The 22,559-nt window shown below is 39.0% G+C and overlaps 1 protein-coding gene across 1 annotated transcript in view; it reads right to left on the bottom strand.

Moving 5' to 3' along the window:
* NDFIP1 (Nedd4 family interacting protein 1) overlaps window positions 1–22,559 on the bottom strand; it is a 58,541-nt gene that overhangs the window by 18,308 nt on the left and 17,674 nt on the right. Inside the window, exons 2-5 of the mRNA XM_007518993.3 lie at window positions 17,569–17,656; window positions 15,700–15,830; window positions 12,783–12,870; window positions 3,228–3,352 (exon numbers count right to left, since the gene is read on the bottom strand). Of these exons, the coding sequence (XP_007519055.1) occupies window positions 3,228–3,352; window positions 12,783–12,870; window positions 15,700–15,830; window positions 17,569–17,656 (432 nt within the window). The remainder of the gene's footprint in view (window positions 1–3,227; window positions 3,353–12,782; window positions 12,871–15,699; window positions 15,831–17,568; window positions 17,657–22,559) is intronic.

Genomic DNA, 22,559 nt, shown 5'->3' with positions numbered 1-22,559 from the left:
CCCAGGTTCAAGCCCCCGTCCCCACCTGCAAGGGGAGTTTCACGAGCTATGAAGGATTGCTGCAGGTATCTCTCTTTCTCCCTCTCTACTCCCCTCTCAAGACAGACTTTAAAATAAATAATAAAAAAGTAAATAAACAAAAGTTTATTTCTTAATAAAAAAAGTAATTAAGATTTAGATAATGTATGAGAAACCTCTTTAGGACTTGAGTCCTTAACCCAATGTACATGTTTTAGATGAGTATGCATTGGCTGCTGAAGGAAGATTCTCAAAAGAATTTAGAATTCTAATAACATTAACTACTCTAGAATAAATAAAATTAAAAAGTTCCACTGGCCAGTCAATACCCACTAATTAGTTAATACTAACCTATCATGGATACAGTTGACAACAGTACTGAATTTATCTGAAATATTAAGAGACTAGATTAAAAAAAAATGTTTTTAATATTTATTTATTCCCTTTTGTTGCCCTTGTTGTCTTATTGTTGTAATTGTTGTTGCTGTTGTTGGATAGGACAGAGAGAAATGGAGAGAGGCGGGGAAGACACAGAGGGGGAGAGAAAGGTAGACACCTGCAGACCTGCTTCACCACCTGTGAAACGCCTCCCATGCAGGTGGGGAGCCAGGGGTTCAAATCAGAATGCTTACACCGGTCCTTGCACTTTGTACCACGTGTGCTTAACCCACTGCGCTACCACCTGACTCCCAAGAGACTAGATTTTTAAAAAATTATTATTTATTTTCGTTTTAAGACTAGATTTTCTATAACTTTAAATTACTTCATGAAAGGCCCTTCAATTAATAATTCCTATATCAGTTTAAATTTACTTTAGAAACAAGGCCCCCTAGACTTCTAAGATAACACAGTGTACATTATGCAGACAAGTCTTTCATGCCTAAAGCACCAAAGGTCCCTGGTGCAATCCCCACCTCTAGATACCAACCAGGGTTTAACTACTGGAAGGAAGGAAGGAAGGAAGGAAGGAAGGAAGGAAGGAAGGAAGGAAGGAAGGAAGGAAAGAAGGGGAAGGGAAAGGACGAAAGAAGGGCAAGGCAAGGGGAGAGAGAAAGAAAGAAGGGGGGGGGCTTGAGTTGAGGAGATTGTAAAATGGTTATGCAAAAAGACTTTTATAACTGAGGCCCTGAAGCTCACAGGTTTAATCCCCAGTACTATCATAAACCAGAGTTGAGCAATGCTCGGGCCCCCTCTGTCATTATAACAAATTACATATTAAAACAACAACAACAACAACAAATAAGGTCCCCTAAAAAAAATAAATTAAAAGTTAAGTTCCCTAATGGAGTGTTACTTGTTAAACAAGTTTGACTCCTCAAACATTCTGGGATAATCAGTGATGGTAAAGATAACCATTGCTGAAAGGAAGAAATTAAGCAAGGAGGGGAAAATAATCAAAGGGGAAGAAAGAAGAAAGTTTATCAAGAAGTTAGGAAGGAGAAATAGCACAGTGGTTATGCAAGGAGACTTCAAACCTGAAGTCCCAGGTTCAATCCTTGCCCCTCCCTCCCCCTTCCACACATAAATCAGTGCTGAACAGTGGACAACAACAATAAAATCCTCAGGAGAATTGACCCTGGGAGGCTAAAGCCCTGGACTCTTCCCAGCATGAGTTACTGAGTCTGATCCCTAGTATCACATGTGCCAAAATGGTGCTCTGATTCTAGATCTAACCCCCTTCTTTCTCACGAATAAATAGGTTTTAAAAATTAAAAGAGGGGCTGGGGAGACAGCATAATGGTTATGCAAAAGCCTTTCAAGCCTGAGGCTCTGAGGTCCCAGGTTCAATTCCCAGTCCTACCATAAACCAGAACTGAGCAGTGTTCTGGTGTCTCTGTCTCTGTCTCTCTCTATCTTTCCCTCTTTATCTACTCTTTCTCATTACAATAAATGAAATAAAATATTTTTTTTAAAAAAGAAAAAGAATGTATATACAAAAAATGTATAAAAACAAGATATTGACAGGGAGAATAGCACAATAGCACCAAAGCTTCCTTCAGTGAGGGGGTGAAGGGGGTCAAGGCTTAAATTTGGGTCTTGCCCATAACAAAGCCAGTACACTATCCAAGTGAGCTGTTTTGCAGGCCCTAAAAAAAAAAAAAAAAAAAATTAACAGAAAGTTGGTGTATTGCACCATAGAAAAAGGCTGGCGGGGGGTGGGGGGGGGGATTTGGGTCTTGGAACAGGATGGCAAAGGACCTAGTGGGGGTTGTACTATTACATGGAAAACTGGGAAGTGCTATGCATGTATAAACTATTGTGTTTACTGTCTAAAACATTAATCCCCAATAAAGAAATAATAAAAAAATTAAAAAGAAAACACTTCAGTAGCATTAACTGCTTTTGATAAGACACCAAAAAGTTGATACCATTTTATTATAAACACAACTAATTCCAGAACATGCAGATTAGATTACATTATAAACATTACAGCTAAAGTAGCTGGTGAATAATCTGTAAAACTATGTCCTTAGGTTTTACTAAAAAATTGTATGCATGAGTAATTACAAATGATTTTTGTTTGACTTGGCGATAACAGAATAAAAACAAACCAAAAATCAAACCAAAAATCTTTTATTTGTATACGGTGCAGAGTATGAACTGAGGACATTGAATGTGTGCTGTACCACTTAGTCACCTTTCCAGTTCAATTTTAATTCTATTTATTGGGGGGAGGGAGTGAGGGAGAAAGAGAGAGAGAGAGAAAGAGGGGGGAGGGAGGGAGAGGGAGAGAGAAAAGAGGAGGGAGAGGGGGAGAGAAAAGAGGAGGGAGAGGGGGAGATAAAAGAAAGGAGGGAGAAATACAAAAGTACTGCTACATCATCCCTGGTGCTGTTCATGGAGCTTCCCTGTGGTGTTGGGGATTTAGAGCAAGGCTTTAATCATGATAATGCATTTTACCACTGGTCATTTTCTAGTGCCCTCTCTCCCCCCTACCCCATCATCCTTTAATTTACTTTTATGAGAGAGGAAAGAGAAACCAGTGCAACTGCTCAGTTCTGACATACAGTGGGTACCTGGGATTGAACCTTAGGGGCCTTTGGCATGTAAATTCTCTGTGTTAATTGACTGAGCTATCTCCCTGTCCCAAAAATCATTTTTAAGGATGAGACTATCAAAAAGCAAACAGAAAATGAAAAAATAACTATTCAAAATCACTCAATGTATTGCTTCTCTATAGAATTTATCTTTTCCGGTATGCAACTTACCCTGACAATCAGGATCCACTTAATTAGAGAGAGGCCAAATCCAGAAATGGCCCCATATCTTCCTGCAGCTGAGGTGGTCAGGCAAAAAGACAGGAAAAAGCCAATCCAGTTAAAGAGGAATGCCACTGTAAAAGAAGAGGGGAGGGGAAAGAAAGATGTAGATATGAACTATTACTCAAGGAATTCCCATAGCTCTAAATAGTTTTCTTAAGGACATAATACAGCCTATCCCACATCCACAACCATTATTATTATTATCATTAACATTATTATTCTTACTCCACCTACCCAAGACATTCATTCTTTCTTCCAAAAGCAAAAAAAAAAAAACAAAAAAACCCACTCCTCTTTGATTGTCAGATATTAGTAGTACTGTAAAATCTACTACTATTCACTTTCAAAAACACCTTAATATTCACCAATGATTATGATCAATGCCCTTTAATGTATGTTACACTGAAGTAAATAAAACGCCTTGAAAATTAAACTAAGGCCCCCAATAAACAAGATTTGTCATTCAATATTCTGCTTCTATGAATTTTGACAGTTTACACAATCACCTCTATAAACATTAATTTTTATTTATTTTTTGTTTAAATTTTTTTATTATTTTTATTGGATAGAGAGTCAGAAATCTAGAAGGTAAGGAGAGATAGAGAGGGAGAGAGGGACACCTGCAGCACTACTTCACCACTTGCAAAGCTTTCCCCCTGCAGGTGGAGATGGAAGGGCTCCAACCTGGGTCCTTCTGCACTGTAGCATGTGCTCAATCATCACATGCACCAACACCTGGCCCCACTATCTTTTATATATTTTTTATTTTAAAGATAGAGAAAGAGAGATACAGAGAGAAATAACAGAGCACTGCTCAGTTCTGGCTTATGGTGGTGCTGGGGATTGAATGCAGGTCCTTCAGGGCCTTTCTGTCGTTTAGGTCTGAGAGGCACTCAAACAAGAAATTCAAATGTTCCTAGAAACAAATGAAGGCACAAATTATCAAAATATTTGGGACACAGCTAAAGCAGTACTGAGAGGGAAACTCATAGCCATACAATCACATATTAGAGAACAAGAAAAAGCTCAAACAACCTTACTGCACTCCTTAAGGACTTAGAGTTAGAGGAACAAAGGAACCCTAAAGCAACCAGGATAGAAATCACTAAAATTAGAGCAGAAATAAACAACATCAAAAATAAGAGAACCATACAAAAGATCAATGAAGCCAAATGTCGGTTCTTTGAAAAATTAAACAAGATTGAAAAACCCCTAGCCAGACTCACTAAACAAAAAAGGAAGAAGACTCAAATTCATAGAATTGTAAACGGTAGAGGAGATATCACAACTGACATAACAGAAATCCAGAAATCATGTGAAGCTTCTATGAAGAACTATATGCCACCAAGCTAATGAATCTGGAAGAAATGGAAGAATTCCTGGAATGATATACCCTTCCAAAATTAACAAAGAAGAACTACAAAACCTAAATGCACCACTCAAACAGACAAATCAAAACAATTAAGAATCTTCCCAATAACAAAAATCCTGGACCAGATGGCTTCACAAACGAATTCTACAAAACCTTCAGGAAACAGCTAATACCTATACTTCTAAAGCTCTCTGCAAGACTGAAGAAACAGGAACACTTCCTTCCACCTTCTAAGAAGCCAACATCACCCTGACAGCAAAAGCAGATAGGGTCACAGCAAAAAAGGAAAACCACAGACCAGTATCTCTGATGAACATAGATGCCAAAATATTAAACAAGATCTTGGCCAAATGTTTGGATATGTGTAAGCTTGATAGAGCTTAGGGAGAACTCCCCCAATCCTTGGATGGAGGTCTGAGAAAATACCCCCTTGTGAGTCTCTCTTGCCAAGGTGAGCAAAGGGGAAAAACCGTCTCTCAGAATTAGTTCTTCCCTTCTTGACTCTCAAGCCCACAGAAACCTCACTACCTCTCTCCATTAACCGCAGGCCACATGGCTGCCTAAATTAAGGTTCATTTACTCAAAGTTCACCTCACCTTCTGATCACAGAGGAGAACACACCTTATCACACACTCCATCATACACCTCAGACCCCAGACAAGAGAAATTCCAAACTATATGGCCTTTGATATCCATCTTCTCTCTGTCTCACCCCTATGCTTAACCCCTATGCTTCTCTCAAATACCTTTGGATAATTAAGTTGCTTGCGTCATGGAGAATAACTGTCTTGTATCTCATCAATTCCTGTCATACCAGCCCCCTACTATAGAGGCAAGCTGACCTTTAAGAAACCTGTAATTTTTGACAGATTTGAATAATGTCCTTTGTTTGGTTTTCTATTTAAACTATGTCCACCTGCCAATAAACGAGATTTAAGAGTTCCTCCATTCTCCCCGGTGTCTTTTGTCTGTCTTCGCGTTGTCCCTTGAACGAGCAAGAGAGAGCCAGTCAGTTTTGCCTTCCAGCTGGACCCCACCTCACGAGAGTGCCGGCAGCCAGCCAGATACAGCAATATATCAAAAAAATTGTTCATCAAGACCAAGTGAGATTTATTTCAGGAATGCAAGGCTGGTTCAACATATGTAAGTCAGTCAATGCCATTCACCACATCAATAAAAGCAAAACCAAAAACTACATGATTATCTCAATAGATGCAGAGAAAGCCCTTGACAAAATCCAACACCCATTCATGCTCAAAACACTACAAAAAATGGGAATAGATGGGAAATTCCTCAAGATAGTGGAGTCCATATACAACAAACCTACAGCCAACATCACACTCAATGGTCAGAAGCTAAAAGCACTCACTCCCCTTTAGATCGGGGACTAGACAGGGCTGTCCATTATCACCACTACTCTTCAATATAGTATTGGAAGTTCTTGCCATTACAATCAGGCAAGAGAAAGAAATCAAAGGAATACAGATAGGAAGGGAAGAAGTCAAGCTCTCACTATTTGCAGATGATATGATAGTATACATAGAAAAACCTAAAGAATCTAGCAGAAATCTACTTGAAATTATTAGGCAATATAGCAAGGTGTCAGGCTACAAAATCAATGTACAAAAATCAGTGGCATTTCTTTATGCAAACACTAAATCTGAAGAAGAAGATATCCAGAAGTCACTCCCATTCACTGTTGAAGCAAAATCAATAAAATACCTAGGAATAAAGCTAACCAAAGAAGTAAAAGACTTGTATACTGAAAACTATGAGTCACTCACTATTCAAGGAAATAGAAAATGACACCAAGAAATGAAAAGACATCCCAAGCTCATGGATTGGAAGAATAAATATCATCAAAGTGAATGTCCCCAGAGCCATATACAAATTTAACGCAATACCCATCAAAGTTCCACTAAGCTTCAAGAGAATAGAACATAAAGTGCAATCATTTATCTGGTGTTGTTTTCGCCGGGCTATGTTGTTTTCGCCGGGCTGGCTTCACGGGCGGGTAAGAGATGACCAGGTACTCATGGTTGAGCTGTAGGCAGTATCTCTTTATTCATGCAGGATGCAACACAATCTAAGCCGAGCTAAGCTAAAACTCAAGTACCCTAAAACTCACAATGCTGTCTTTATATATACTTGCCAAGTAGGGTGGAAACAGGATGTGACATAGAGAGGGTGGAGAGAAAAGTGACTGGTGAAAATCAGGGTATGATAAGGAGAGGATCAGGGTGTGACAAGGAGAGGGGGCGGAGCAGGCAAGAATTCTACCACTAAACCACTAATGCCCTGGAGGGAGTGTGGTGCTTTATGTAAATGTAAAAGTGATTTATGTAAATAGACCGCTTTGAATGGGATCAAACCCAATCCCTATAGAGGCATACTGGTGCTTGGTTAAGCAGAAGCCAGGGGGAGCTGGCATACTACCCAACAATCTGGAACCAGAAAACACCTAGAATCACCAAAACAATCTTGAGGAAAAGAAACAGAAATGGAGGCATCACACTCCCAGATCTCAAACTATATTATAAGGCCATCATCAAAACAGCCTGGTACTAGAACAAAAATAGGCACACAGACAAGTGGAACAAAATTGAAAGCCCAGAACTAAACCCCCACACCTATGGGCATCTAATCTTTGATAAGGGGGCCCAAAGTATTAAATGGAGAAAGGAGGCTCTCTTCAATAAATGGTGCTGGGAAAACTGGGTTGAAACATTCAGAAGAATGAAACTGAAGCACTTTATCTCACCAGAAACAAAAATCAACTCCAAGTAGACCAGGACAGGAATGTTAGACCAGAAACTATCAAATACTTAAGAGGAAAACATTGGTGGAATACTTTCCCATCTAAACCTCAAGGACATATTTGATGATACAAAACCAATTGCAAGGAAGACTAAAGCAGAAACAAATCAATGGGACTACATCAAATTGAAAAGCTTCTGCACAGCCAAAGAAACTATCACACAAACAAGGAGACCCCTCACAGAATGGGAGAAGATCGTCTCATGCCATACATCAGATAAGACACTATTAACCAAAATATACAAAGAGCTCAGCAAACTTAGCAACAAAAAAGCAAATGACTCCATCCAAAAATGGGCAGAGGATATGAACAGAACACTACAAAAGAGATCCAAAGAGCTAACAAACACATGAAAAATTGTTCCAGGTGGCTGATTGTCAGAGAAATGCAAATAAAGACAACATTGAGATACCACCTCACCCCTGTGACAATGGCGTACATCAAAAAGGACAGCAGAAACAAATGCTGAAAAGGCTGTGGGGATAGAGGAACCCTTTTGCACTACTGTTGAGAATGTAAATTGGTCCAGCCTCTCTGGAGAGTAGTCTGGAGAACTCTCACAAGGCTAGACATGGACCTTCCATATGACCCAGTAATTCCTTTCCTGGGAATATACTCCAAGGACTCCATAACACCCAACCAAAAAGATGTTTGTACACCTATGTTCATAGCAGCACAATTCGTAATAGCTTAAACCTGGAAGCAACCCAGGTATCCAACAACCGATGAGTGGCTGAGAAAGCTATGGTATATATACACAATGGAATACTATGCAGCTATTAATAACAATGAACCCACCTTCTCTGACCCATTGTGGATGGAGCTAGAAGCTATGGTATATATACACAATGGAATACTATGCAGCTATTAATAACAATGAACCCACCTTCTCTGACCCATCGTGGATGGAGCTAGAAGGAATTATATTATGTGAGCTAAGTCAGAAAGATAAAGATGAGTATGAGATGATCCCACTCATCAACAGAAGTTGAAAAAGAAGAACAGAAAGGGAAACTAAAATCAAGACTTGACTAAATTTGGAATAGGGCACCAAAGTAAAAACCCTGGTGTGAGGGTGAGGGTGGATATTCAGCTTCCCTGGGCGGTGGAGGGAGGGGGGGTAGGGTAGAACACAGTCTTTTGGTGGTGGGAAATGGTGTTTATGTACACTCCTATTAATTTTTAGTCGTATAAACCACTATTTAATTAATATGAGAAGGGAAAATTGATTGTATGTCTCAAACTTTTTAAAGCAGAGATCGAATCTTTTTAATACATAAGCTGAGTCTTTGATATGTTGACTCTCTTAAAAGCCTAGACCAGGGAGAACAGAAGCAATCAGTAGCACAGCTATACACAAATAATGTCAAAGGACATAAATTATGGTGATGTTGTGTATGATACAGCAAATCCTAACAAAGAAATTTTTCAAAGTTAACCCAATTACCAAATACTGTGATTATAGCAATAACTATCTATTGTTTTCTTAACCCTAATACAGCAGGAACCTCCCATTTCCTCTATAGAGCCTATATTTCCCCCAGTTCTGGAACCTTTAGGGTGGGGTTCACTTTCCTGCATGCTTCTCTCAATTTATACCAAATAATATTGCATCCACAGATCCCAACCTAATCAACACAACAAGTACCACTTCAGCATGCTTCACTTCAGACTGTGTCCAGACACTTTAGGCTTGGAATAACCCTTCAGCCTCATTACTCCGGTGAGACCTTTCCTTTCATAGTATTCTCTAATTCCATTTCAGGCAAGTCACTTCCTAACAAAGTCTCAAAACCTAGATATAGGCCAGGTCCCGTGAGATGGAGCATATGTTCACATGTATCCATAAATTATGGCAAAATATATACCTGAAAGCAAAAGTACACAGTAGTCTGCAGTTGGTCAGTATAAAGTTCCTAAGGAAATAGTATCTAATTGGACTTAGATATCTTCCTCACCTACTTCCTATTACAGTTCTCTCACTCACTCCAAAACTAACCTTATCAAAACAAGGACTACAAAAGCTGAATAAGGGCAAGAGACTGGCATACTTTAATGATGACTCTTTAGTCACTATCAGGCCACCCCATCAGCTGGTGCCCTAATTGGGGAGTCCTGAGATTCCCAAACAGACTTGATGGGCCTAGACCTCAAATAAATCCCTCTCTCCATTGTTACCAGTCATCTCTTTCAGGTAAAACAAAATAGACCCCTCTGCGAGCCCCCCATAGGACCTTGCCCTCAACTTGGATCAACAATGGTAGAGAATGTCCCATCCTCTGAAGGGAAGATGGACAACATACTCTATGCTACACCTGAGGAAAATGGGTCAATATTCGGGCATCTTGGAATGTTCCTACCCGTGACCACAGAATGTGACCTCCGATCTACAGGGATACAGAGGTCACATAGGCTCCTAAGCTGAATATGGGCCCCAGACCAAATCAAATCGATGGGGTTTAGAGTCAACAATATTTATACCCCTTTCCCATATTAGAGAGCTACTCTCTTCCCTGATGCAGCTTTCTGTTCCTTCTGCCAGCCATGACATTATCTCGCCAGACAATAACTTGGATCCACATGCATATCAGATTTCAGGATCAGGAAACAAAAGAAAACAAAAACCTAGTATAACCACAGGCCCTTTGGAATATAACTGAAATATGCCTACTAGCTATCTACAAAATGGAGAACCCCCCCTCCCAACTCTTCATGTGCACTATTCCAGCCTTTAGGTTCATGATTAGTCAACAACTTGTTTGGCTTTGTATGTTAACTCTCTGTTCAGCCACCAGGTTTCAGATGCTAGCATGATGCCAACCAGACTTCCCTGGATAGACAACCCACCAATGTTTCCTGGAGCTCCGATTCCTCAGAGCCCCACCCCACTATGGAAAGAGAGAGGCAGGCTAGGAGTATGGATCGACTAGTCAATGCCCATATTGAGCGGGGAAGCAATTACAGAAGCCAGACCTTCAACCTTCTGCATCCCACAATGACCTTGGGTCCATACTCCCAGAGGAATAAAGAATAGGAAAGCTATCAGGGGAGGGGATGGGATACCAAGATCTGGTGGTGGGAATTGTGTGGAGTTGTACCCCTCTTATCCTATGGTTTTTGTCAGTGTTTCCTTTTTATAAATAAAAAAATTTAAAAATAAATATTATGTATTTCAATAAATTATTTATTTTTTCTGTTGTCACACCTGTCAATCATATTCTATTTACCAACTTTAAAAAGTGTGTTTTTATATTAATGTATAAATTAATTTTATAAAATCTCTAATACATATTTATATATTATATTTTTGGGAGAAGACAGAGAACAAGGGACATCATTATGCTGTCATATATATATATATATATATATATATATGTGCGTATATATATATATGTGTGTGTGTGTGTGTGTATATATATGTATTAATATAGTGAGAGGGTGTTGAGATAGAACAAGGGCCATCATGCCACTCCACTGCCCATGAAGTAACCCCCCCAAGCAGAGCTCCCATGTGACAGGAACTCAAAAAGTTCTTGTGCACTTGGTAATCAATGTACTCTGCTAGATGAGCCACCTCAGTCCTGTTTTCAACAGTTTAGTGTGAAATGTCTTCAATAGATTCAATTAGAAACTCTCAGAAAATCTAACTCTTATGCCTTTTGCGGCTGTTACTGTTAAAGGTACTGTATCTCCTCCCCCATCTCGGTCATATCCCAGAACTTGATAGTAATCCTCCTTGCTCAGTATCTAAATAGGTTTAGGTGAGTACATATGATCCATATGTGTCCTTTCCTACAAAAGACCCCAGGGATGACTATGTTCTATGCATGTGTCAAAGGCACAGGTATCTTTAAAATTTATAAATCAAATGATTGTCTACTGTTATGTTGATTTATGTTTGAAACATACTATGAAGTATGGAAAACCATTTTTCAGTTTAACCTCCATTTTTGTAGACACTCCACTGAATGACAGTATTTGTCATAAGGAAGACAGTATTTTGCCTTCATGAACTGAACATCTAAAAGGGACATAAAATCAGATATTATTATTGTTTTGTTTTGGTTTTTTTGGAAGCATCACCTGGAATATTTCTCTTCTTTTACTTTTGAGATTCACTGCTGTTATAGGAGGACGGCATCTTCCTGAAATATATAGGCTTTGGAGTCAACTACAATTCCTGCTTCATGCACTTACACAGTTTGTATCCATACATGTTTTAAGACTTCTCTCTTTGAAGTTTTCTATCTGTAAACTAAGGTTAATAATAATGTCTGATTCAAAAGGATATTCTAAGAAGATAACATCTGCAACGTGCTTAGTAAAGTTCTAGTAAATACTAGCCACAATTACCAGCTGAATATCTGGGAGCCAGGTGGTGGCTCCCTGGGTTAACTGTACATAGTACAAAGTCCAAGGACCCATGTAAGAATCCCAATTCAAGTTTCCAGCTCCCCATCTGCAGGGAGGTCGCTTCACAAGCAGTGAAGCAGGTCTGTAGGTGTTTCTCTGTCTCTCTCCCTCTCAATTTCTGTCGTTCAATAAAAATGAAAAATGGTAAGGAACAGTGGATCCATAGTACCCGCACCAAGCCCTATCGATAACCCTGAATGAAAAAACAAATCTTAGAGGTTGTGCCTCCTTATATGGGCAAATATGAGGGAAAACTTTTCAAGATACAGTTAATAAATATCACATAACTAAACCAGAATATATTGACAAAAAAATTATATTTGTTTCTTCCCTTTTACTGTTTTCTCTGGGGATAGATGATGGAATAAACTAGATAACAACAACAAAAAAAAATTGTACTTTGTGGGGAAAAAATCATCAATGAGATTTAATTTTCATTCTACAGGTCAGTTTAAGAGTAGGAGCAGGTGGTGGTTCAGTCACATGTTACCATGCACAAGGACTCAGGTTCAATCCCAACCTGCAGGGAAGAAACTTCCCAGTAGTGAAGAAGTGGAAGGAATAGAAGTAAATGCCAAGTGGCCCTGAAGACCTGAAAGATGCTTAGTTCACTACGTAGAAAATCTCTACCCCCATAACTGCTATATTTTCCATAGATGTTCATAGAAATGGGAGGCAAAAATAAAATATATTAAAATAAAAATATACTAACTTACAAACATTTCAATAAAAGGCATCAAATATATACAATATATAAAATGTTAGCTCAAATAGTTGTTTTACTTCAAAGTCAACCTTAATCTAAAGGATGGATATATATATATATATATATATATATATATATATATATATATATATATATATACACACACACACACACACACACACATATACTTACTGAAAAAAGTTAACATGAAAATTCCATCGTTTCCTATCCTCAGCTGGTCCGCATCATCAAAATCATCTCGACCCACAAAATCATCATCCTAAAAAAAAGAAAGGTAAATCAATAAAATTTTCTCTTTCCAGGAAAAGGAAAGACAGTAAGAAGTTGAGGAAGGGACATTAGTGAGTATCAAGGAGACTATGTATTGTTTTGGTTCAATTCAAAACTGACTGTTTACAATATTACTTATCATCAGAGAATGCAAATCAAAACTACAGTGAGACATCATCTTGAACTTAAAAAGACTGGAAGCAGCAAGTGTTGGCAAGAGTATGGAGAAAAAGGAACTCTTGTACACTACTGGTGAAAAACAGTATGACAATTCCTTGAAAACTAACAGTAGAAATACCATGCAATCCAGCAATACCACTTCCTGCTATTTATCTGAAGAATATGAGAACTTGAATTTATACACACCCCTAACTTATAGCAGTATTATCCAGCCAAAACATGAATCAACCTTAGTGTCTCTCAATGGATGACCTGACTAGGTAAATAAGATGTGGATAACCATATTCAATAGAATGCTACTGCAGAATTTTAAAAGATGAAATTTTGCCTTTTGAGACAAGATGGATAGAACTTGAGATGATTATTCTAAGTCAGAAAGCAAAAGATAATTACTGAATGGTTTCACTCACATGTGGTTACTTCACTCAACAGTGCACAATAATCAAAGCAAACAAGCAAAACACACAAAAATGACATACTCTGAAAAATATGGTGATTATTAGAAGTGGAGAGGAAAAGAGGTAGGAGGACTGAGTATCGGATATCAATTTTATTGTGTGATGGCATTAAGACTTTGGTGGTGAGTGGGTGAAACATATATAGAGGTGTGAAGTTTTACTCTCTACACTATTAAATGTTGTAAATCAAAGGTAAATGAATGAAATTTGAATTAAAAGCACTAAGAGCACTAGGGCCCAGTATGAATTAAATTTTAATAGTCTTATAAATAAGACAATTAGAGATAAAATAAGTCTTCTATCTTCAGTTTTCTAAATGAAAGGAATTTTTTATTTTATAATCCAAGTCAAAAATTACATTCCACCTCTCCTAGAAGACTCTTTCCCCTCTTCCCCCACATACAGTCCTGTAGCCCAATTTCAGACCGGGGTGGGGGGGTTGGGGGAGTGGGGAGCAGAAAGAGAGTCAAGAGACATTCTTGTCCCACTTTACTGTTCATGAAAACTAGTGCAGATGCTCACTCCCATGTGGTGGCCAACCAAAACTTGCTCTACACAGAACAGGGGCTAAAAAATCCATACCAAACTTAACAGTCATTCTTCTGAAAATGAGATAAAGGGAAAGTGCCAGCTTCCTTTTCTGACTTAACATTCTCCTCCCACATATATATAGTGTTATAAGCAACCACCTACTGTAAAGTTAGAATCTTTGGAAGCTATGACATCACATAGCCCAGACTAAATTAGGTTTTCTTCCTTTTCTTTTTTTTAAAGAATGTATTTATATTTATTCATGAGAAAGATAGGAGGAGACAGAGTAAGAACCAGATATCACTCTGATACATGTGCTGCTGGGGATTGAACTCGGCAACTCATGGTTGAGAATCCAATGCTTTCTCCACTGTGCCACCACCTCCTGGACCTCAGGTTTTTTTTCCTTTTTGCCACTAGGGTTACTGCTGGGGCTTGGTGCTTGCAAACCATTCCATCACACCTGGTGGCCATTTTATTTTCCTTCCTAGCACTCCATAGTCCCCCAAACACTCAGAAACAGAGAAATAGAAAGGAAGAGAAAAAGAGACACTAGTATCGCCACTCCACTGCTCATGAAATCTCCTCCTCAGCAGGACTACGGGTTTGAACCTGAGTCCTTGCACATGGTAACATGTGCACTGTATTGAGTGTGCCACCAGCCCAGGCCCTAAACTTCAGTTCTTACCTTACAATCTAGCTTTGTGCTAGAACTGTGGTCTAGAGGCACAACCATAGTCATCCTGGGGGACTAAATCCTGCTCCCCATTTCCCCTATACATGGGCCCTGGGCCCTAGGCCCTACCAACATCAACTTTACCATGGATTAATTATTTATTAAACCATATCTAGATGAGTTTGAGGTCTGACATCAAGAATCAAAGTGCTCCTAAAACTTTATATCACACCATTCATAGACTCAGCATTAGGTCAGATGAGATCAAAATTCACTAGGCCCCAACAGATGGCATGATCTGGATTGCTGGTGACACAGCGCTTATCTTGATAGGAACTTTTTATAGATTTAATTCCATGACGTTGCTCTTATTTCTCTGCATAGCTGTCCCTAGTACTAAAATATTAAGAGTGTAGAATCAGTGGCAGGGCCTATGCCTTACATATGTAAAAGGTTCTGGATTTAATCCCCAAAACTAAAAATAAAAAATAAGGTCATTCAAAGTAAAGATATTATTTTTTGTTTGTTCCTTTGCTTTTTATTATTGTTTTAATCAGAGCACTACACAGTTCTGGTGTATGGTGGTGCTAGGGATTAAATCAGGGTCCTTTAATGCCTTAGGCATGAAAGTCTTTTTGCATAATCACTATGCTATCTCCTCAATCCAGAGTTGTATCCCAAATCAGTTCCTGTTCCAATATGTTTTGGCCATCTCAGGAGACTTGAGGAAGTGGTGATTACAGTGAAGACACAGGAAAAGTGAGTTAGCCTGACTTAGTGGTTTTCTATTCTTTTGTATCTTTTACTTCATTATTTCCAGGAAGAGATGACAGTTTATTGTCTCAAAAGAAAATGCACCTGTCTTTAAAATTTTGCTGGTCTCTGCAATCATAAGTAACAAATCAAAAGTCAAAATGAAAAGAACTTAATTCCCATAAAGAAGTCACCATGTAACACAGTAAATTGCACTTACTCTTCCAGGAACCAAAGGGATAGTAGCTTCAGCCTTGGTTCTCTCAGCTTCATCATAACTGGGCAGAGTTGTTGCCACATTATAAGATGGAGGTTTTGGATACCCAGACTCGTCTTTGTAGTCAAAATATACTGCTGTATAAAAAGGAAGTCGCAATTATTTGATGATTAGCAGAACTGAAGCAAAGGCAGAATTCCATTCTCATCTGGTCAACTAAAATAGCTACCTCTATTTCTCAATAGTACATATAATTGCATCAAAAGACATTGGCAGACAAGTAAGAGGACTGAAGATGATTCTTTCATCATTTATTCTGCAATTATTAAAATTCCACACTCAGTTGGCATTCCCTTCCAAGTGCTTTTGAATGCTTGTTTTCCACTATTAATGCAGCAGGTCCACAAATGGCATTGATATTAGTAATACCATAAGGAAAACATTTAAACTGAAAACACTTTGTGTGTGTACGCTGTAGATTTATACCACTTACAAATATAAAAATCAAATTTTAATGAAAATTAAAATTGATTTTTCATAGATCTGTCCTTGTTCTCTAAGTCTTTCACATTGTTTTCATCATGTATTATTTTCCATGATACGTGCTAAAGCCATTGTGTATCAGTATTAAGTACTTTTTGCCATGGGCAGTAAAAGCATTTGATAAAATTCAACACTCTAAAAATAAAAACACTTAGCATACTAGGAATGAAAGGAAACTTCCTTAACTATTCACAAATCTCCATGAAAAACCTAGAGGGGCTGGGTGATGGCACACCTGGTTGAGCGCATATGTTGCAATGTGCAAGGACCCAGAGTCAAGCCCCTAATTCCTACCTGTAGGAGGAAAGCCTCACAAGTGGTGAAGCAGTGCTACAAGTGTCTCTCTCCTACCTATCTCCTTCTTCCTCTCAATTTGTGGCTATCTCTATCCAATCAATAAATAGACATAATAAACAATATTGAAAAAAAACAAAAAACCTAGGATAGGCTTAATGGTAATAGTAAACCACTAAAACCTCTATAATTAAGAGAATTAGGCAAAAATATCAACTAATACCACCTCTTGAGAGCCAGGCAGTGGTGCACCGGGTTAAGCACACATAGTACAAAGTGCAAGGATCCCGGTTCAAACCCCTGGCTCCCCACCTCCAAGGATTTCAGCAATTAAAGCAGAGCTGGCTATCGGGAAACTAGTAGCTCAAAATCCTCATCTACTGAGCTTTTTCTTCTCCCCCACCTCTTCTACAGATATATGTAAAAATAAAAAGGATAATCAAGCATAGAAGGTAAAACTAAAAGTAAATTAAGGAGTTTTAAGCTATGGAATATATTTATACAATGAGGAATATACTGAAAGAGTTGAAAAATGTCTAGATTTTTTTCATTAAGAATTTAGTCGCCTAAATTTAGTTGAATTTAGTTGCCATGGGCTGGCAAAATTGCTGGGAGGGAGGGGTTTGGAGGTCCTAAGTTGAGGGGGCTTAGAATATTTTGCAGAAATCTGTTATGTGGATCTGGAAAATTGTAGCCACATGTAGATAACTGTGCTATGAATCATTAACCCCCTCCCCCAATAAAAAAAAAAAAGTCTGTTGGAACAGAATAAAGAAACATACCCAAAAGTCATATGGATCATTCAAAAAGCCATAGTGAAATTGGATCATTCTTTGTTTTTTAGGGAAGTAGCATGAATTTTTAATTTTATTTATTTCATTTTATTTTTCACCTTACCTTTGCACTACAGCTAGCAGTAGTAACAGTAGCAATGGCAATAGTAATGAAAATTGAAGGTAAAACTAATATAAACAGACATCAAAAACTATAGGTGCATTTCAAATGACCTCAGTAGTATCGGGCCCCATGACCTACCTGCAGTCTCTGCAGAGATGCTGCTGTAAGGTGGAGGAGCATCAGCTATGACTTGTTCATGCTGTATAGGCTCTTCCTGGTTCTGCAACTAAATAAAAAATGTCACATTTCAATGCAAAAATATAAAGCAATTAGAAGAGAAATTGAACACTGGAATAGTCTTTCTTGAAAACTATTTTACTATATGCATTAAAAGTCTTAAAAGGTATAATTCTTGGAGCAACCAAAACACTTATACATATCAATATATGGTGGAGAAACTTGTTTGACATATATCACACAAGTATAGCCCATGACCAGTAACTTCATTCTCAGGTATATCTATCTCTAAGGAGCGCTTATGTGCATATGTGTGCTTCTGAAAATGCAAGCAAAACATACTCAAATTAACATTTTTGTTAAAAATATAAGCTGGAAACATACAGATGTCTATGGAAAAGCAAGTGATACGCAGAGCTGCATATGGGATAATTTACAGCCACTTAATAGTTATAAAAAGCAATATGGGGAGTCCGCGGTAGCGCAGTGGGTTGGGCACAGGTGGCGCAAAGCACAAGGACGGGCTGAAGGATCCCGGTTCGAGCCCCCGGCTCCCCACCTGCAGGGGAATCGCTTCACAAGCGGTGAAGCAGGTCTGCAGGTGTCTTTCTCTCCTCCTCTCTGTCTTCCCCTCCTCTCTCCATTTCTCTCTGTCCTATCCAACAACAACGACATCAATCATAACTACAACAATAAAACAACGAGGGCAAGAAAAGGGAATAAATAATAAATAAAAAATATTTTTTAAAAAAAGAAGCAATATGGTTGATATGTTCATTTTTAAAAAAGAGAAAGAGGGGCAAAGACTAATACACCTTTGAAGTTGCAACTGGCAGCACCAACCTATGACTTTTTAATTTATAATTTGTAAGTTAGACTAGTGGGGACTGTGACAACATTGAGAGGGCGTCTTCTGAGGCTCTGGTAATATGTGTGATATTACATATGTGCATTTGATGCTTGAAATTCTATGATCTGTGAACTCTAGACTTGTGCATTTTTGAAGACATGCTGTTGTACTTTGTTAAATAAAGTCTTATAAATGTGGAGAGGCTGTGGGGACAAAGGAACCCTCCTGCACTGCTGGCGGGAATGCAAATTGGTCCAATCCCTGTGGAAAGCACTCTGGAGAACTCTCACAAGGCTAGAAATGGACCTACCCTATGACCCTGCAATTCATCTCCTGGGGATGGAAATATCCTGAGGAGCCAAACATAACCATCCAAAAGATGTATGTATATATATATATATATATTTGTGGTATACAAACACAATGGAATATTACTCAGCTATTTAAAAAGGTGATTTCACCAATTTCAGCCCATCTTGGATGGAGCTTGAAAATATCATGTTAAATGAGATAAATCAGAAACAGAAAGATGACTATGGGATGATCTCACTCATAGGCAGAAGTTGAAAAACAAGATCAGAAGAGAAAACACTAAACAGAACTTGGACTAGAGTTGGTTGTACTGCACCAGAGTAAAAGACTCTGGGGTGGCGGGGGGGGGGGGGGGACAGTTCAGGTCCTGGAACATGATGGCAGAGGACCTAGTGGGAGCTGTATTATGTAGAAAACTCGGAACTGTTATGCATGTACAAACTACTGTATTTACTGTCAACTGAAAAACATTAATCCCCCAATAAAGAAATTTTTTAAAAATCTTATAAACATATGTATACTATATATACAAAAAATGTACAAATTCTTTACAAAGTTACCCACCCCTAGGAATTTAACCTCAAGATATAATTAAATAAAAAAGTGAAACAGATCAAATCAATGGAGTTTACAGTTAACAATATTTATATACTTTCCCCATATTTGGGAGCTACTCTCTGCCCTGATCCAGCTTTCTAGTCCTTTTTCCAACTATGAAACCATCTCCCCAGACAATAACTTAGATGACCTACATGTCAAGTTAGATGTCAAGCTCAGGCAAAAACTAGTAGGGTCAAGGGCCCCTTGGAATATACCTAAAATAGACCTACTAGCTTCTTCCAAAACGGAGACCCCAAATCTTCATTTGCAATATTCTTGTCTTTAGGTTCATGATTAGTCAACAATTTGTTCAGTTTTATATCTTAACTCTTTTTCAGCCACCAGGTTCCAGATGCTACCATGATGCCAACCAGACTTTGCGGGACAGATGACCCCACCAATGTGTCCTGGAGCGCCATCTCCCCAGATCCCTACCCCACTAAGAGGCTGGGAGTATGGATCGACCTGTCAATGCCCATGTTCAGCTGGGAAGCAACTACAGAAGCCAGACCTTCCACTTCAACATTCCATAATGACCCTGAGTCCATACTCCCAGCGGGATAAAGAATAGGAAAGCTATCAGGGGAGGGTTTGGGATACAGAGTTCTGGTGGTAGGAACTGTGTGAAACTGTACCTCTCTTCTATGGTCTTGTAATATTTCTTGTCAATAAATAAAATTTTAAAAAGTGAAACAGATAAATATAGATGCTACTGCAGCAAAAGTTAGAAGTAAGCTAAATTCTGATGGTAGAACGTCTCAATCTCTGTACTACAATAAACTAGAAGTGAGGAGAGGGAGAGAGAAAGAAGGAAGAAGGGAAAGAAAAGGAAAGAGAGGTCAGATGGTGGTACACTTGGTTAAGCAGTTAAGCGTACATTTTCTCATGCTCCAGGACCTTGATTAGAGGCCAACTCCCCTGATCCACACACACTCTACGGGAGGGGGTTAGAGGGGTGGCTTCAAGAGTAGTGAAGAAGTCTGCAGATGTCTATCTTTCTGTCTCTCTCTCTTCCCCTCCCCTCTCAATTTCTCTCTGTCCTGTCAAATAAAACAGACAGAAATAAAATTAAGTAAAATAAAATAAAATAAAATAACAGCCATCAGGAGTGGTGGATTTATTATGCTGGCACTAGGCCCCAGCTATAACCCTGTAACAATTCAAAAATGGGGGGAGGGAGAAAAGAAAAGAGAAGGGGGAAGAGAAGATCAGCTAGATATTCATATGTATCATTACATGGGAAAAGCTAAAGTTATCAAATAGCATGTATCACCTAACTAGATTTTGACAAAGATGATGGGAAGGTCTAGAATGACTACTATCTACACTATCTCTCGGTGATGAGATTGCAGGGGAATATTTCTTTTCTTTTATTCATATATATCATTACCTGTACTGTGAACCCATCACTCCCAATAGCCATTTTTTCTTTTCCTTTCTTTTCTTTTCTATTATTTGATAGGACAAAGAGGAATTAAGAGGGGAGAGGGAGACAGAGAGGGAAAGAGAGAAACTTCAGCACTTCCTTCACTATTTGTGAAGCCCACCTCCACCCCCAACATAGTTCACCTTGATACAGCACCTCCCGTCTGTCTGCCAGGCTAGCTTTGCGGGTGTTTCTTCCCAGGCATGTGCTCTCTGGATTGGAGAGAACTCGACCAGAGCCAACCTGGGCTGCTGCTTACTCAGTGACATGGGAGAGGAACCAGGAACTTGTGGCGGACCAGGAACACAATGCAATGCCTTTATTGATCAGAGACAACGCCTTTATGTATATCTTTAACCGGAAGTGGCAAGTGGGAAAAGGAAATGGCTAGGAGAGGGGGTGGAGAAAAGAGCTCGAAGGTAGAAAGCTTCCACAGCAGCTGTTGCAAAGGTTCTACCCAGTGGGATTAACCAATACATTGCAGGCAGGGTGGGTCTCAGGCAAAACAACGATTATGTAAATAGACCACAGCATCAGATCAGGGGTACTGCCCGACAATGTCTATGACCCAGGCTCAAGACTGCACTGGGGGCAGTTTTGGTGCTATGGTGCCTTTCCCTCCTCTCTTGCTCTTCCTACCTGAAAATACTTGGCTTAAGAGAAGTGAAGCCTCACAGACAACTGAAAAAAATAATTGGGGCTAGGAAGGTAGTTAATGGTAGTGTGTGAGGTTACATGTGTGAGGCTCTGGGTTTGATCCACAATACCATATGAGAGAGCAACAAAGGCAAAATAAGTGGAATTGCAAGGATGGTGAAGTGGTTCTTTTGGTTTATCTCCCTTAGAAAACAAAACAAAACAGAAACTTGGGGCTGGGCAGTGGCATACCCAACTGAGCACACACATCACCATGCTCGGGGATCTTAGTTCAAGCCTCTAGTTCCCACTTGCAAGGGGGAATCTTCTTCTGAGGTGAAGCAGTGTTGCAAGGCGCTCGCTCTCTCTCTCTCTCCCTCTCTCCCTCTCTCTCCCTCTCTCCCTCTCCCTCTCTTTTTCTCTCCCCCCTTCATGTCCTCTCCTTTTCTCTCAGTATCTTTGTCTCTACCCAAAAAGTTTTTCAAGGGAAAGAAAAAAAAAAGGCCAACAGGCAGTGGATTCACTGTGTAGGCACCAAGCACCAGCAAAAACCTTGGTAGCAGGGGTGGTGACTCAGCTGTACTGAATACACCCGCATGCATGAGGCCATGTGTTTCTTCCCCAGAAACCATATAAAAAATAATAATCTTGGGTTGAAAAACAAGATCAGAAAAAATCAAACAAACACAAGTAGAACCTGAAATGGAATTGGCGTATAGCACCAAAGTAAAAGACTCTGGGGTCCAAGAAGGATTCAGAGGACCTAGTGGGGGTTGTACTGTTATATGGGAATCTGGGGAATGTTATGTATGTATAAACTATTGTACTTACTGTTGAATGTAAAATATTAATTCCCCAATAAAAATAAATTTTAAAAAATAAATAAAAGCTGCTAGTTATGTACCTGGCAGAGTGAGCAGGTTCTGAAAAATAAATAAATAAATAAATAATCTAGGGTCATCAGAATAGCTCACTTGGATAGTGCACTGCTTTGCCATTTGTATGACCCAGGTTAGAGTCTGGCCCATAACGTATTGAAGGAAGCTTTGGTGCTGCTGTCTCTCCTTTGTTATCTCTTTGTCTCTATGTTAAAAATAATAATTATTATAATAAAGCAATAATCTGTTA

The sequence above is a fragment of the Erinaceus europaeus genome, chromosome 2 (genome assembly GCF_950295315.1).
Source record: "Erinaceus europaeus chromosome 2, mEriEur2.1, whole genome shotgun sequence".
Classification (NCBI taxonomy): Eukaryota; Metazoa; Chordata; class Mammalia; order Eulipotyphla; family Erinaceidae; genus Erinaceus; species Erinaceus europaeus.
Note: the sequence above shows the minus strand (reverse complement) of the source record. Positions and strands in the feature narration are given on the sequence as shown.